General features: G+C 33.6%; 1 protein-coding gene across 3 annotated transcripts in view; it reads right to left on the bottom strand.

The window, feature by feature from the left end:
* Herc4 (HECT and RLD domain containing E3 ubiquitin ligase 4) overlaps nucleotides 1-14,522 on the bottom strand; it is a 39,232-nt gene extending 24,710 nt beyond the window's left edge. Inside the window, exons 1-5 of one of the 3 annotated variants that reach the window (XM_085952720.1) lie at nucleotides 14,206-14,522; nucleotides 11,162-11,324; nucleotides 9,444-9,506; nucleotides 1,238-1,474; nucleotides 728-884 (exon numbers count right to left, since the gene is read on the bottom strand). In XM_085952720.1, coding sequence (XP_085808846.1) covers nucleotides 728-884; nucleotides 1,238-1,474; nucleotides 9,444-9,506; nucleotides 11,162-11,324; nucleotides 14,206-14,268 — 683 coding nt within the window. In that variant the 5' untranslated portion in view covers nucleotides 14,269-14,522. Of the gene's footprint in view, nucleotides 1-727; nucleotides 885-1,237; nucleotides 1,475-9,443; nucleotides 9,507-11,146; nucleotides 11,325-14,205 lie in introns of all 3 variants that reach the window. The other 2 variants (XM_085952736.1, XM_085952729.1) reach the window with 2 other exon arrangements.
* Between the last annotated feature and the right edge of the window lie 1,949 nt (nucleotides 14,523-16,471).

Consider the following 16,471-nt stretch of genomic DNA (forward strand, 5'->3'; position numbering starts at 1 on the left):
TGAGGTATTCTTTACATAATATTTAATTCATTGGAGAAGTTGCCAGTGAAGATAATTTATGTCCTCATTGTCCAAAATATTATAAAATACACTTTTTGATGTTTTGCAACCAAATTGAGTAAATCGAAATATTAAATTGTTACCCCCACATAAATGTTTTCAACATTCTGTAAATGAAGCATTCTCTAAAGCTCTCAAATAATCCATTATAAAATATTCATATATTATAATGGGTTAATTAATTATAATTAGGGATTAATTTCATATTAAAACTTTATGAAGAGATATGGTATAAAAACAGACACTCTTGAATAATACCTACATGATAAGTTATAATTTATTTTGTACTTATAACACAACACCAGACTGCAATGGACATTTTCAATTGGTGTAGATAGGATTTAAACGACTTTGTGGTAAATATTATAAATCACACTATTTTTTTTATTCAATAATGAATATACACAAAATTCAATGATTGTTTAATGGTGGTTCTGAAATTTTTAAAATTATATTATTTTGAAGGAGGAATAATCAGGACAAAACATTCAAAATGAATACTATAGATATGTAGATGAAATATGAGTCATACAAATATATGAATGTCATGTGGTAAACGCAAATTTACTGTTAAATTACATTAAACTTATCATGAATAACCGGCAAGTCAGCATGGCTGATCGCACCTACAAAAGAAACTAGGGGAGATGAGTAGGTGGGTACTTACTTTGATAAGGCAAACGTGTGATAACCCCCGCATGCGATGTGAGCAAAAGGCACGCCGGCTAACGAAGAAACCAAAGTGGGCTTGTCCTCATACACTGAAAACTTTCCCAAACCCAGCTGACCAAAGGAATTCGCACCCCATGAATATAGATCGCCGTCTGAAATTACAATGATCATTAATTAGACCCAGAGTTTAGAAAGGATCCATGCGAACTTTTGGAATTACAACATTAGACAGCAATTTTAAAATAATTTCGGCGTAATTGAATTGGTAAATATAGAAAAGTTGATTCTCCGTATAATTTTTTATCTAAATATCATAAATAGTGATGGATGGATAGGATCCTAAATACTTTCATATATTTCGGCTCCGTCTAAGAGTTTAATGTCTTTGGTATCCATGTATAATAATATTTCATTCATCGAAGAGAGCAGAGAGAAAGTCTCTTTCTTTGGGATCCCCCCCCCCCCCATCTGTCTAATACTCAAAATAATAAGTGTGTCAAGTTACTGCTCATGAGGGCGAGAGAGTGGTAACTGCCGCAAGCGATCTGTACGACACAGTGAGTGGCAAGGGGCCGCACGATCTTGGGTGTGGGTTGCTCGGGCTGTCCGGCTGCCAATCCCAGCTGCTTGTGAGAATTGGAGCCCCAACTGAAAGTCTGCCCCCACGCGTTCACCGCCAGAGAATGGGTCATGCCGCACGCCACCAGACTCATGTGGTATGCGTCCAGAGTCGATACCGGCTCTGAAAACAACATGACGTCGGCAATATTTGATTAACGATACTTACAAGTTTACATACCTACACCGATGTGATGAAATTTATATCAGAACTTAAAATTCCCACGTCACTTACGTTCCCGCAGCGAATGCAAAGAATGTCAGTATTTTTGATACTGCTGACAAATGTACTAAGATCTGTATGCCAGTAGTCGATCGGTAAAGATTGTGTGGTTCATAAATGAAAGCACCTTTGAAACTATATGGCAGGGCTGGCCACACTTTTTTGTTCTAGGATTGACTAGTAGATAAAATTATTTATGGCGATTGAATGATATCGCTTGTAATCATATCATGTGAGAACAATAAAAACCCAATTTTTATAATTCAAACACGTATTTATGTATTTTGAAAACAGATATTTTATATATATAAAAAATAATAATACGAAAAAATCAAATTAACGACAATAATATAATTATTATGTACCTATTTCACTTTTAAAAAAATATAAGTACACATAAACTGTAATTTCGATATAGTTACACAATTTACCTGTACTTATATCGAATATTAGAAATCTTAAAATTTATTTTTTTCATACGAAACTTTGCATTGCATATTTTCAGCAATTTTGTCGTATTGTACGTGATATGAAGTTACCGCTAGACGTAAGCACGCAGTCAAATTATCATTAGTCAACCGTGAGCGATGCTTCGTTTTGATTGCATTCATTGAAGAGAAAGCCGATTCGCACAGATATGTAGAACCAAAAAAACATGTTAAATATGCTGCAACTTTCCAAAGATGTGGATATTTGTTTTCACAAATTAGGCTCCAAAATTTATCAAGACTTAAAGCTATGGCTTTCAGGAGCACATCGCATTTTAGTGTCAATATTTCTTCTTCAAGTGTGACAAGGAGTGTAGAATCGATATCTAATAAAACAGAAATTTTTATGGCTATTTCTTCCGCATTTATACTAACATTAAATGGGAACGGCATAAATGTAGCAACATCTTCTAATTTAGAAAAATCCTTAAATCTCACGTTAAACTCCGTTAGCAACGTAGTTTTGACTCATTTGAACAAGTAATGGTACAATATATTATTATGTCCGCGATCGACGCACTGGCCATCCCTGCTATATGGCATCAGTCTAATTCACAAATTGTAACAAAGCAGAATCCAGTTCACAGTTCAGGACATGCTAATGTTCTGCAAAAATATTTAACTTATATTTAATAAAACCAACATATATTACTTAATCACTGCAGGTGATTTCAAAATGAAGTTACAGGTCTCATAATTTCATATTACTTATTCAAATTAATTTATCCGCTTACGAAGCAAGGAAAAGAAATACAAAGAAATTGGGAGCAGGATACAAATGAGGAATATTGTATGAATAATAAATAGTAGATATATAACAATACCATAATGAAAATATGAGGTGGAGTACAAGTTGATAATGCATAATGTTATTGTGTAGAAATAAATTCGATGATGATGTTAGAAAACCAATTCATTTAAACATGAAGGAAGATTATGCATACATAAGATCTTTAAATAATGATGATTTTATGAATGTACTGTGATGTTTTGATTCAACATGAAAAAAAATATGCCAACGCAAATGATTATTTTATATCCGACAAGTTTCATTCTAAATACGTAATGAATGATAATGATATTCAATGAATATATATTATTTTTAACATTTATAAACAAGTTATGCAAATAATAACAAACATTTCTACTATAACACAATATAATATTATGTAGCTTGCATACTTCTGCATATATAACAAATTCACATATATAACAAAAAAACAAGATTAATCCTACTAATAAAACAGAACCACATTATAAATAACTATTTGGTAATATTATTATAGTAGCAGGACTACATATTATGTATATAGGTTTCATGCTTAAAAGATACTAACACATTTTTATCAACACCGAAAAAAGGGGATAAATCCCTTTAACCTTTCTTTTAAGATAAGACAAGATATAAATGTAAACAGTATTTATCTGTAATAGTGATAATATTGACAATATTAATTTAATCAAAGATACTCATCTTGTAACATTGACATGAATATTTTAGCTTATATAGATAATGTAAATACAGGGAGGCCTAGTTATCCGAGTATTCGTTATAAGTCGTCCCCATAGTTACGAATTTGCAGGCAAATGCAAAAAAAATATAAAACACAAGCACAATAGCGCACAGTCGTCAACTGTCACTATCAATCTTTCAATCCCACACTCCTACGCTATTTTTCTGTTGCTCACGTGCCTCCCTCCTCCTCTCAGTTCTCCCGCTCCTCTAAGGCCAGGTTCAGACACGGCAGATTCCGCGCGGTTTTTAAGCGTGCGGAGTCAATTTGTACTATCTTTCTGATTCCGCGCGGGATCCATTTTTTTGTGGTTGACTAGCAGATATAGAAGCTAATACGAATTGACTGGATTGGACGTAAACCAAGCGGAATCCGCCATGTGTGAATCGAGCCCAAGTCTTTTGCTGCTGAGATTTTGTAGGGCGTGGATGTGTCATCGTTAATTTTTTCACGCATAATTGATAGCGCATGTGCACTTAGCATGCTTGAAACCACCATTCATACCATATTGAGAAAGGATTCAGATATTGAAAACAGGGTTAACATGACAATACGGCAATCTGAAGCTAAATTAACTCGTGAAAGGAATGATGTTATAAAAATTATGGATAGAAGATCTCTATCAACAACACACACCTGTGAGTCTTTCACACATCCAGGAAATGCATTAAGCTTATACAAAGATATTTGCGACGAAATAGAAGATGTAATGCCAAAGATTTTGCTGCTTCCAAAGGACGGTTTCACCGATTTCATAAGAGATATGAGTTTAAAAATATGTATAAAAATTCTGCTAGTGCAGATACAAATGCTGCTGAAACATTTCCCGTGGAATTTAAAAAGCTTGTTAAATAAAGTGGAGACAGTTCTAAGCAAATCTAATGTTGATGAATCCGTCCCGCAATGGAAGCGAATGCCATCAAAAACCTAAATTTCGAAAAAAGAAAAGATTGCACCAGGATTCAAGTCATCAAAGGATTGATGACTTGAAAAATTGATACTACTCACATTTTGATAGTTCAGCGAAGGTCAAAAGGGAAGTTAAGGATGAGGTATCATGCAATAAGTCAATTTTAACGCAAAAAGAACAATAAAAAAAGCAATCCACTCTTGATTCTTATTTTGTTTTAACAAAAACATAGGTTTATAATTTTAATGAAAAATAAACTTACAATAATAAAAAATTGTTTCATTTTTCTAAACGTGTCCCAATTAAACTGATTTTCCCCATTTACTAAGTAATTTTGGTCCCCATTTTAAGCTGATTTCGCTTTAAGAGGTATTTTTTCGATACCAATTACCCTCAGATAACGAGGACCCCTGTATATGCACTAAATGGAATATTATGTTATCTGTAATGAAGCAATATTTAAGCTTGCATAATGTAAACAGATGACCCAACAGTTTATGCAACTGGAATTGCTTGATAGACTGTATAAATTTAGAAGCCACTCCAAAGTGCAAAAACAGATTACGTTTTGTCTGATTGAAGCTGCAAGCTTAGGCAGAGGTACATAGAACATCAAATTACGTTAATTCAGCATAATGACAAAATGCCATACATAGATCAATTATAAAATTACAGTTTCGATAGTAGTGAGTTAGTGAGGCAACATCGCATTCCGCAGTCAGAATTGTTACAATTTTTTAAATTTTGATCACTAGATAATTATTATTCAAATATTTTTTAATTAATATTATATAATATAAACTTTAAATAACTTAATAGTTACTTTCTCAGATTGTTTTAATTGAACCTATAAAAGGGGTCTATATATGAAAACCAAAATTTTACAGGATAGAGGAAAACACTGAAAATTTTACCATAAAATACTGAATTTTTTATTATTGAAGGTATTCCTCTTCTTGGGACGTAGTGAAATTGAGAAACCGTATTAAGAAACCGTTACGGAAGTGGAAATGACGTCGGCCGCGTAATCAAGGTATACCAACGTGCATATATATGCTGCCTAGATAAAAGATGTATATAATATACTGCGCCCCGCTAATAATCATTTCTTTTCACATGAAAAAAAACGCGTCCACGAGTGGATTCGAACCGCCGACCTTTAGCTTGGCAGCCGAACGCGCTGTCTTCGTGCTATCGATTGCCGCGGCGATATTGACAAATTTATGTTATAAATATTACCTGCGAACGGTTGCCAACTGGAGTGGTTACACAATAAATAAATTTAATTTCACAACATCGCAGTAAGTTGCAGTAATTGAATAAAAATTGAAATGAACATCTGTTGGCATGGGTTTTTATTTATTTATTTATTATAACTAAATTATAGAGATCGCCATGGGAAACAAACTTAGAAAGAAAAGAAAAGATAAATATTATTTAGATCAATACATTCCATCGAAGCCTGGTAGGCAGGGTTGCGTCTCGGATAAATACGACAACGATTCCGACAGGTGGCAGTGGTTTGCGAACTAAAGCTGCGCTATTCAAATTATTAAATTTATAAAGCCGGTCCAACAGAGATAATACACGATATAAATAGTAGAGGTAATATTATTAGCCTTAATCCTAGGTAACATTAACAGGGAATCCGTACGGCGGTCGGGGCTCCAAATTTTGATTTGATAATACGAGGGTGGGTCAATAAGTCCTTAGAAAAGCTGACAGGTGGCGCGACTAGTACTGTAAGCGGTTTGTTTTCATGCAGCGGCACTACCGATTCAGTATGCTGCGAAGTTTCAATCAGATTGGTCGGGTTGTTGTGTGTTTCTCGTACATTTAAAAAAAAAATTTGCTTGTTTACAAAAATGGAGAAAATTGAGTTTAGAGCTGTTATTAAACATTTTAATATAAAAGGGTTAACAGCAAAGGAAATAAAAAATGAGTTGGATTTAGTTCACGGCACATCTGCTCCTTCACTTGCAACTATTTATAACTGGTTAAATGAATTTAAACGTGGTCGTACATCAACAAAGGATGAACCACGCTCAGGACGTCCTGTAGAGGTGACTACACCAGAAATGATCAATAAAATCCACGATATGGTGTTAAGTGGCCGAAGATTAAAGTTGAGTGAGATAATTGAGGTTACAGGGATCTCAAAAGGTAGCGTCATTTCTATTTTACATGACAAATTGGGCATGAAAAATATTTCTGCAAGATGGGTGCCGCGTTTGCTCACAGTCGACAATAAACGCAATAGGGTGGTGGCCTCTAAAGCCCTGTTGTCGCTCATGCAACGCAATCCGGATGAATTTTTTCGTCGCTTTGTGACTGTAGATGAAACATGGATACACCACTATACTCCCGAGATGAAAGAACAGTCAAAGCAGTGGATTGCGAAAGGCGAACCATGTCCAAAGAAGGCGAAAACCGTAAAATCAGCTGGTAAGGTTATGGCTACTGTATTTTGGGATGCACGTGGAATTATTTTTGTTGACTATTTGGAAAAAGGAAAAACAATAACAGGGGATTATTATGCATCTTTATTGGACGAGCTAAAAAACAAAATTGAAGAAAAACGGCCTCATTTAAACAGGAAAAAAATCCTCTTTCATCAGGACAATGCCCGTGTTCACACATGTTTACGATCAATGGCTAAAATTGAAGAATTGAAGTTCGAATTGGTCGACCACCCACCGTATTCGCCAGATTTAGCCCCCAGTGACTTTTTCCTTTTCCCAAACTTAAAAAAATGGCTAAGTGGACAACGTTTTTTTCAAATGAAGAAGTCATCGATCGGACAAATGCTTATTTTGAGGACCTTCCGAAAACTTATTTTTCTGACGGTTTAAAAAAAATTGAGAAACGTCTAACCAAGTGTATTGAGCTCCAAGGAGATTATGTTGAGAAATAAAAAAAAATACAAAAATAAAAACTGTTTTAATGCTTTTTTCAAAGGAATTATTGACCCACCCTCATAATACCTAATGTATCATAATTGTATTATGTACCTACTTACTTAATAAATGTTGAATATTTTTTTTGTTTTGTTACGCCAAAGAAGTATAACTTCTAACGCGCGTACACACACCGATTTTTTTATTTTGTGTTTAGTGTTTTTTTTTGTGTTTAGTTTTCGGATATAGATGCCTTCCATTATTGTAAATGCATGCTAGGTGCACACATTTTACATATTCAATACTGCTAGTCTGTATTCAGTACTAAAACTAATATTCCTTTGTCAAAAACAAGTAAACGACATTGAAAACTATTTAGTTAATTTCTAGTCTCATCCGATAAACGGTTAAATAGTGTTTAGTGATTCGTGACATTCTATGCATCTCGGCCTTAGCCATTATCAAAAAATAGCTAATTATTTAAATTAAATATTTTTTGGTCAAACAAATTTTGATAATTATCGTGAAATTTAATGACGTTGCCAGCAACTTGTTGCCAGTGTGGACACAGCATAATGTTGCACAACAAGTAGCCTGCGATGAGATAACTGTTTACATATAGTGATCTGTTTTCTAATGGCTAAAATAATTTCTCCATACAGACTTTAAGCCAGTTCTAATATTTATCATTATGAAAAATATCATGCCACAGATTTTACAAAATTTAATAAGTTTTAAGAACATTTTAGAATCACCAAGCTTTCACATTTCTATTTAATATATACATTGGCAATATTCTTTGAATTTTTACCGTGTGTTGTGATATTATTGACCTCGTTGTCGTTGTAGTTGTTATAGGATATATTATCAAAAGTAAAATAATGAGATGATATAATGATTTTAATTTGGTAAATAAATATATCCAAGGAAAGTATCAAGAACCTAGGTCGATTATACCAGCTGACACTCTGTAATAATCGAAATAACATCATCAAAGAATATTTGAGTGAGTTCGCACATGCAATCTTGAGTCCCTACCAAAACTTATAATGCAATCTAGTTGACATCAGCAAAATACAGTTCATGCTTTGACAAAGACGGTCAATACAGGAGTGTCTATGGTAGGGTTTTTTAACTCTTTTAAAAACATCCCAAGAAAACATTAATAAAATAACACATACAATTAAATAAATTGTACATTTTATTGACAAAATATTCAGTACTTATATTAATCAGTAACAAACGTATTCATATGAACTTTGATTTTGAAGAAATTTTGAAAGCTTATAAAAATCTTGATTTTATATTTACTTTAGATAGGCAGGATGGTGGGTGGTTTCCCATCGGTCAAGATTTAACGTCATTGCGAGTAGGTACATGTGGATACATAATAGATGTATTTTTTCATTTTTTGTCCATATTTATATTATTTTTAAATTCATGGGTGATAAGTCTTAAAAATCTTATATATATGCCAAATGAACCATAAATTATATACTCAAATAAGAAAAAAATTAAACAACGTCTCTGAATTAATAAATTCCACACATAAATATTGCAGTTCTCATACAAAATGGTCAAAAAATCAATCTTATTTTTCTTCTCCTAATTAGTAGCGATTTTAGACTTAACAATTTCTTTTTTTCGCACACACAGTAAATAGCTAACAAAGTCACTAATATGTTCCCATTTTTTTTTGTTTTACGATAAAAATTGGACGTATGGATGAATACATTCTGTTCAGGAAGGATACATCAACTGACAAAATCAGGCAGTCTGTAGACGACACCCGATTTGATCGGATTGACCATAAACTAACTATTCATATATTTACATCTGGATAAGTTTTTAGTGTTCAATTTCTAAAAATCTGACTTAAAATTGACACATAAAAAAAGCAATTCAAGAATTTGTGGATCCGGATAATAAAACAATCTACTGTGCATGCGTGAGGTATTGACCAATCATCAGTAAATCACAAGAGTCTACAACACAGTTAATACAATGTGCAGGCAAACAAAATGACAAAAAAAATATGATACGCAAATGAAAATGTCGCACCAAAGCACTCTGCCTGCAATGGCCCTTGTGAATTGGTCACGAGAGGGTATCTCTCCCCATCTTCTGAAATATACAAGCGTTAGACAGGTGAAAAATTCCACATAACAGTCATTATATTATGCTCCAACGACGAGAATGTATCATAAAAAGTGTTTGTGATGTGGTTTACAAAATAAAATAATAACATAAACATGTTACCACAAAATAATATGCAACAAGTGCCTTTATATTATTATAACGTAAAACTGTGGTAAAAACACGATGATATCTAAATATGAATCTATATTATTCAAAAACACACAATATGACGAAATAAATATACATATGTTTCATAAAATAATATTTATACGTAATAAAGGGTTGGTTAAAAAACAGTCAAACTACCAAATATTATACAGTATAACCTCGTTTTTACGTGCCCGGAATTCACGTTTTCCCGGCAATTGCGCGTATTTTTTTCAGTCCCGATGTATTTCAGTACATTTAATACCCGCATTTACGTTTTTCTTTCCCGCGATTTACGTCGGAAATATTCAAAAATGCGAGTTACGCGCACTTGACAATGATTGGGTCGTGACATTCGAACGATTTTTCAATAAAAATTTTACTTAATTGAATGTTGTTTTTTAATAAAACGTTATTTTTTTAGAAACATAAAATTTAAATGTTCTTTTTTTCAATACCCCCCTTTTACATTTTCCCTCCGATTAGGTTTTTTTTCTTCAGTCCCTTAAAAAACGTAAAATAGGGGTTATACTGTATATCATTTAATCACATCTGAAACTTTCAGGGTTGATTTTTTTTTTTGACAATAATAACATCCGACATGATAATACTTGAGATACACATTGCATCCACATCCAATAATAAAATTGTTTCACATTCAAATTACTATTTTTGTTATCTTACTTAGAAAAGATGGATTACTATTATCGCTATTTAACCGGAGAATATGAGCCTCCGCAGGGTGGTGGTTATCTTAACAGGCTTTTTATGAGAAATAATTATTAATCGTTATCTCAATACAGCAAGTCCTTCCTCTGAATCAACGAAAAAAACACATGTGCATTAAAGATGCATGATTCGAACCCGTGACCCACAGCTTCAGAGACGGACACGACCACTAACCCATGTCGGGCACAGACTACCTTAATTACTTACTTGTAAATTTATAAATATACCAAATGTAATGCGATGTTTTTTACAAAAAAATATTTTTCTGTAAAAGCATTCGCATTATATTCAAAGTCGAAAATAGAAAATTAGTTTTAGCACTGTCTATCGAAAAATGTTTTAAGAATCAATGATACATTGTTAACAATCCCGATGGGAGTGAAGATAATATTTTACAAGAGGTAAATAACACAGGTGATGATTAAAACAAAGGCTTTCTTTTTATTACCTGTCCAAAATATATGGGTCTCGTTATTATTTGAGGCCGCTTAATATTTGGGCAGATACTGTTATATTAATGAGCAAACGAGAACTTCCCAATCTAAGAACTGATAATGGGATTAAGTATATAAATTGAATCCCGAAATTGGATTCATTTCTCATGAGTGATTGATATTTTGGTAATGGTTTTTTTAGTGATTGACAGTAGAAAATGACGAAAGATACAAAAAACGATCATGAATTGAAAGCAGAATGAAGGGTATAGGTAAAATAAATAATAAAGAGTGGATTTTGTAAAGCACACATACTAAAGCAAGACATACGTGGCCTTTTTCTAGGCTTATCGTGACCCAGCTGCCCGTGGTCGTTGTTTCCGCACGAGTAAATCTTTCCGTCGTTAGTGACGATCAGCGAGTGGTTCTCGCCGCACGCCACTGACACCACTCCACTCGCCTGACTCCATGTCGATGCGATCGGCGTAAAGATCTAAAAGCAAATGTAGCTATGATCGCCTGTGACATTATACTATTGTGCAGCCGGCCAAATACACCGAACAATCCCAATTTAGAATATTTAGACAAACAAATCCAAAAATCACATATATACACATAAAACAGAAAAATTAAAACACCTGCCAAAGAAATCAGCTACAAACTATAGTTATTTATGCACCAATGTACAGAATATTATTTTTTTCTGTGGCTACCGACCAATTTAACCACATTAGAAATGCTTGAAAAAATTTCTTCAATATCTCTGTGTACACAGATATTTAACCACCCAAGGTACCACGCGGCTTTGACTAGTTATCGAGACTTTGTTACTTACACATCAGGATCGACTGGTGGATACAAGCCTTTTATATAAAAATAATAAAAAGAGGATATGATGGAACAGCAGTACTGGGACATTATATTCGTCGGAATGCTTTCTTTTTCGAATGCAAGCATAGAGTTTTTAATCATGCTTTTATAATTTTACTACTACAATTACTATCAAACGTATGAAGAATTTGATTTGATGCTAACTGATGTCCGGTGTTATACAGTATTCCGTATCATCATCGTTTTATTCTTAAGTTATTTCTTACAAGTATGGTATCTCGTAACCCTGAGATTGTTTGTATTTTCCTCATGATTCCTCTTAAAGGAGGCCATAGAAATTGCACATTACCGGAAATATTTCTGAAACCTATAGCCAGGCAACATTTACGGCAATACTGATACAATATCGAGCAGAGTATATCTAGGCAACATTGCTGTAGCCGAAGTATTTTATACGTACACTAACCAAATAAAAAGAAAGTGGATAGTAACACCGTCAAAGGGTGTCATCCCTAAGGATCCAACTCCTATAGAACCCTAAAGAGCCCGTAACCATTATTGGGGGACTCATAAATATCAGCAAGGTTATAGTCACCTTTTTACAACTTTTAACATCAAAAGTTGCATAGAATTTTTTTTAGTTATTAATACAATATATATGGATTTTCACATAAGTAGATTAATTTTAGAAGCAGCCCTACTAAAATCTACCAAATTTAATACAAAAAAAATTTACTTTAATATATAAAAAAGATTCGAGCCTAACATCAGCTGTCTAAGTAATATGTAATCATAAAGCTATCACAATAAAAGCAATCTGTAATTTTAAAGCCAATATCTTATGATAGGTTATATAACTTAAGGGGGACATGCTCAGCGTACGTCAAAATGGAGCTTTTATGCTATTTTCAAAGCATGATCCTGGACATTCCTTAAACGTTGTAGATAATCTATTTACATAATTTTGAAGCCTTATTATCCTTTATATTTATTTTACACATTTGATGACTGCATAAAGTATTTTTATTACATAAATAGTATTCTTTTAAACCTCTCGCTCTAATGTTTTAGAATATAGTCATATTTCAGTACGTCCATATGAAGTGGTGTTAAGATTTTTTATATTTATTAATTTTTAAAAGCATTTAACCATTAGTAAAATTTATGTCGACATTATTATAGTGAAATATTTACAATAAAAAATTATATTGATAATCTCTGTGATCCCAAATTTGACAAGAATTAGGCATTTTATTATTCAAAAAATGGGCAAGATTTACACATTTAAAGATACTGATTATAAGCTATGTCTTTGACCATTCAAATGTCATAAACATCGTCATCAACACTTTTAATAAATTAAATATTTAAAAAAAAATATTTTCTTTTCGCATAAATTGAGTGGGTGTTGCGTGTTCAGCACTCTAGCGCTCTCTTGCTTATATTGGTCTCCACATCCCGTAATTCAGGATGATGTACATGAACTTCATTGATAAGGTCAATAACTTTTTCGTTTGACCATTTAAGTAAGTACCTAGTCATTGTTAATGTTGTTTAACAAGAATGTTTTTAATCATTTTTAAAGGTTTATATCCAAACACCAAAGTTAACGAGAGAGAGAGAACAGTTTAATAACATGTACTCTTGCCTATATTATCTATGGCATGTCAGACACGTTGGCAGAATGGAAAATCAACATCACTGTCATTCGTCGGCCAGTATATGCAACTCTCGACTATATTCAGATACATTGCGGGGCCATACGGACATGTTGCATCAACATTTTCACACATTGCCAAAAAATGTTGCCCGTTCGCAGGCCCCTTTAGGGCTTTAAGAAATGATATATCCAGAAGGCCTAATGATTTTAGAGTTTATAATAGGTAGGTATCTAGCAGTGGCGAAGGGTGGAGGTAGGCTGTTAAGATTCGCTATAAATAGTGCACACTAAACTTTTTTAGTCATATATATTTGTTTTTATTGAACTAAGACTACAATTTACAGATGGTGTTAGTTAGTTTTTAAAAATCAATTAAAGCCTGCCTAAACGAAACCATAATAGTTTTGGTCTAATTTGGGCAATACGACAAAATTGTGCACATTTTTTCATTCATAGTTATTTGTTTTCGTTGGATTAAAAATACATATTACACATAATATTGTTGGTTAATTTTTTTAATTCATTAAGCCCTGCCTAAACCAAACTATAATAAATAAAAAATATTACTCTATTTATAAAACATTCAAAGTTATGTATGATTTAATTGCATAATTTTAGATATTTTATAGATAGACATGTATTTTTTGACTATTATCTATAATGGCTTGGTTTCTCAGGGTTTAATTGAATTTTAAAAACTAACCAACACTATCTGTAAATTGTAGTTTTATTTCGATGAAAACAAATAGGTATGTCTGAAAAAGTTTAATGTGCACTGTTTATGGCGGATCTTAACAGCCTACCTCCACCCTTCGCCACTGGTATCTAGCACTGTAAATATGGTGGAAAGTACTCATTATTATTCTGTTAGGGAAAGAAATACCTGTTCTTCTTCTATGCCTCCTAAGCCAAGTTCGCCGTGAGCGCTACTTCCCCAGCAGTACATGTTTTCACTATTTTGTCATAACCTTGTTATTGTCAATGAAAATTCGTGAAGAAACGAAAAGATCGTTCAAATTAAAAAAGATTATTAAAGCATTATCTTTCAGAATCATTTAGTAACCCAAAGATTTATATGACGTCTAAATTTAATCTAACTTTTGTTTCACATAAATTTCTTAACATGAATCTAGAACAATCGAATACAAAACAAAATACAACTGACATCTGCATCTGACTTTGACTGACATATTTTATGTCAATTAAGAGTTTTTTTGGCTGTTACTCGTGTGATTTATTCGGACAGTAACAATTAAAATATTTTTATAAAATTCCATAAATTTGAAATACGTCGATGCGGAATTTGTATCGACTTTCTTAAATAGTTGCTTTATAAAATATTATTGGATTATTTACAATAAAAGTAACTAATAAAATTAAATAGATTTCAAGTAGAGAACAATAATAATTATTGAATCCACCTATGTACTTACCTACTCCATTATATTAATCTATATATATAAAAGAAAGTCGGGTTAGTTACACCATTTATAACTCGAGAACGGCTGGACCGATTTTTACGATCTTTGATTTGTTGGATTTGTCTCAGCCCCGAATAGCAGAATAACTATTAAAACATCCGAAAAAATCACGGAAAAAAATATGAAGAAAATTCATTTTCTCAAACATTTCGTATGGAACGGCTTTTTTTATTATATCTCGAGAACCGATTGACTGATTTGGATAATTTTTTTTTTCTTCTCGGCCTCGAGAAGTTTTCTCGCGCATTGTGGAAAAGTAAGAAAATCACAACAAATTTAAATCCGTTTAGGTACAACTAATATATCCGTATACAACTAATAATAAACTGCGTTCGGAGGAGTATATTATTTTTCATTTACGCGATGTAATCAGCACCGAAGGAGGTGCAGATAATGTTGATCGATTGACTATTCTACCGGCGATGTACATTGGCAGCCCGCGTCATATGTATGAATATGCGCAAGATACAATAACATATGTTTATCATTACGGTCGTCCAGATCTATTCATCACCTTTACGTGCAATCCGAAATGGAGAGAAATTGTTCAACTGCTACTCCCCGGATAATCATCAAGTGATCGGCTCGACATCACTACACGTGTCTTCAAACAAAAAATCCTGTCGCTGATGAACTACTTTGTTAAGCATCGCGTCTTTGGGGATACTCGATGCGGGATGTTCTCGATTGAATGGCAAAAACGAGGCTTGCCGCATGCACACATTCTTATTTGGTTAGTCGAAACAATTCGACCAGACCAAATATATGACATCATATTATGTGCCGAGATTCCTGATCCAGAAACCGATCAAGACCTGCATGATGTTGTAATTACTAACATGATTCACGGACCGCGTGGCGCCCATCAACCCCCAATCACCGTGCATGGTCGACGGCAAGTGTTCCAAGCGTTATCCACGAAAGTTGACGGCGGAGACTATCACTGCCATCGACTGGTCGACTGGTCGACAACACTTGGATTGTTCCTTAATTCGCCACTTCTTTCCAAAATATTCAAGGCGCATTGCAACGTGGAGTTTTGCAATTCAGTGAAATCCATCAAATACATCTGCAAATATGTTACCAAAGACAGCGATATTGTGGTTTTTGGCATTCAAACTCCCAATACCAACGATGAAATCACGCACTATCAAGTTGGTCGATATGTGAGCTGCAATGAAGCGATTTGGCGTATTTTCTCATTCCCCATTTATAAACGTCATCCCACTGCTGTACATTTGGCGGTGCACCTGGAGAATGGTCAACGAGTTTATTTCAACGCATCAAATGTTGCTCAACTTGATGAAACACCTCCAGCGAGAACATTGACCAGTTTCTTTTCGATTTGCCAAAGCGATCCGTTTGCACGAATGTTGCTCTACTCTGAGATGCCACGTTATTACACTTGGAACGCTTCATCGAAGAAATTTCAACGTCGTAAGCAAGGCGATGCGGTTCATCCGAAGAATGACGAATGCTTCTACTTGCGGTTGTTACTGGTAAATGTTCGTGGGCCGACATCATTTGAATCACTTTGAACTGTCAATGGTGTAGTGTGCCCAACATTTCGTGCTGCATGTCAATAGCTCAATTTTCTTGAAAACGATACTCATTGGGACATGAAAATCGCTAAAGCAATTGTTTCTGCATCTCCAAGTCAGATACACA

Source organism: Rhyacophila brunnea, unplaced genomic scaffold (genome assembly GCF_057557595.1).
Source record: "Rhyacophila brunnea isolate RB1 unplaced genomic scaffold, BYU_Rbru_1.0 scaffold_10, whole genome shotgun sequence".
NCBI classification, from domain to species: domain Eukaryota; kingdom Metazoa; phylum Arthropoda; class Insecta; order Trichoptera; family Rhyacophilidae; genus Rhyacophila; species Rhyacophila brunnea.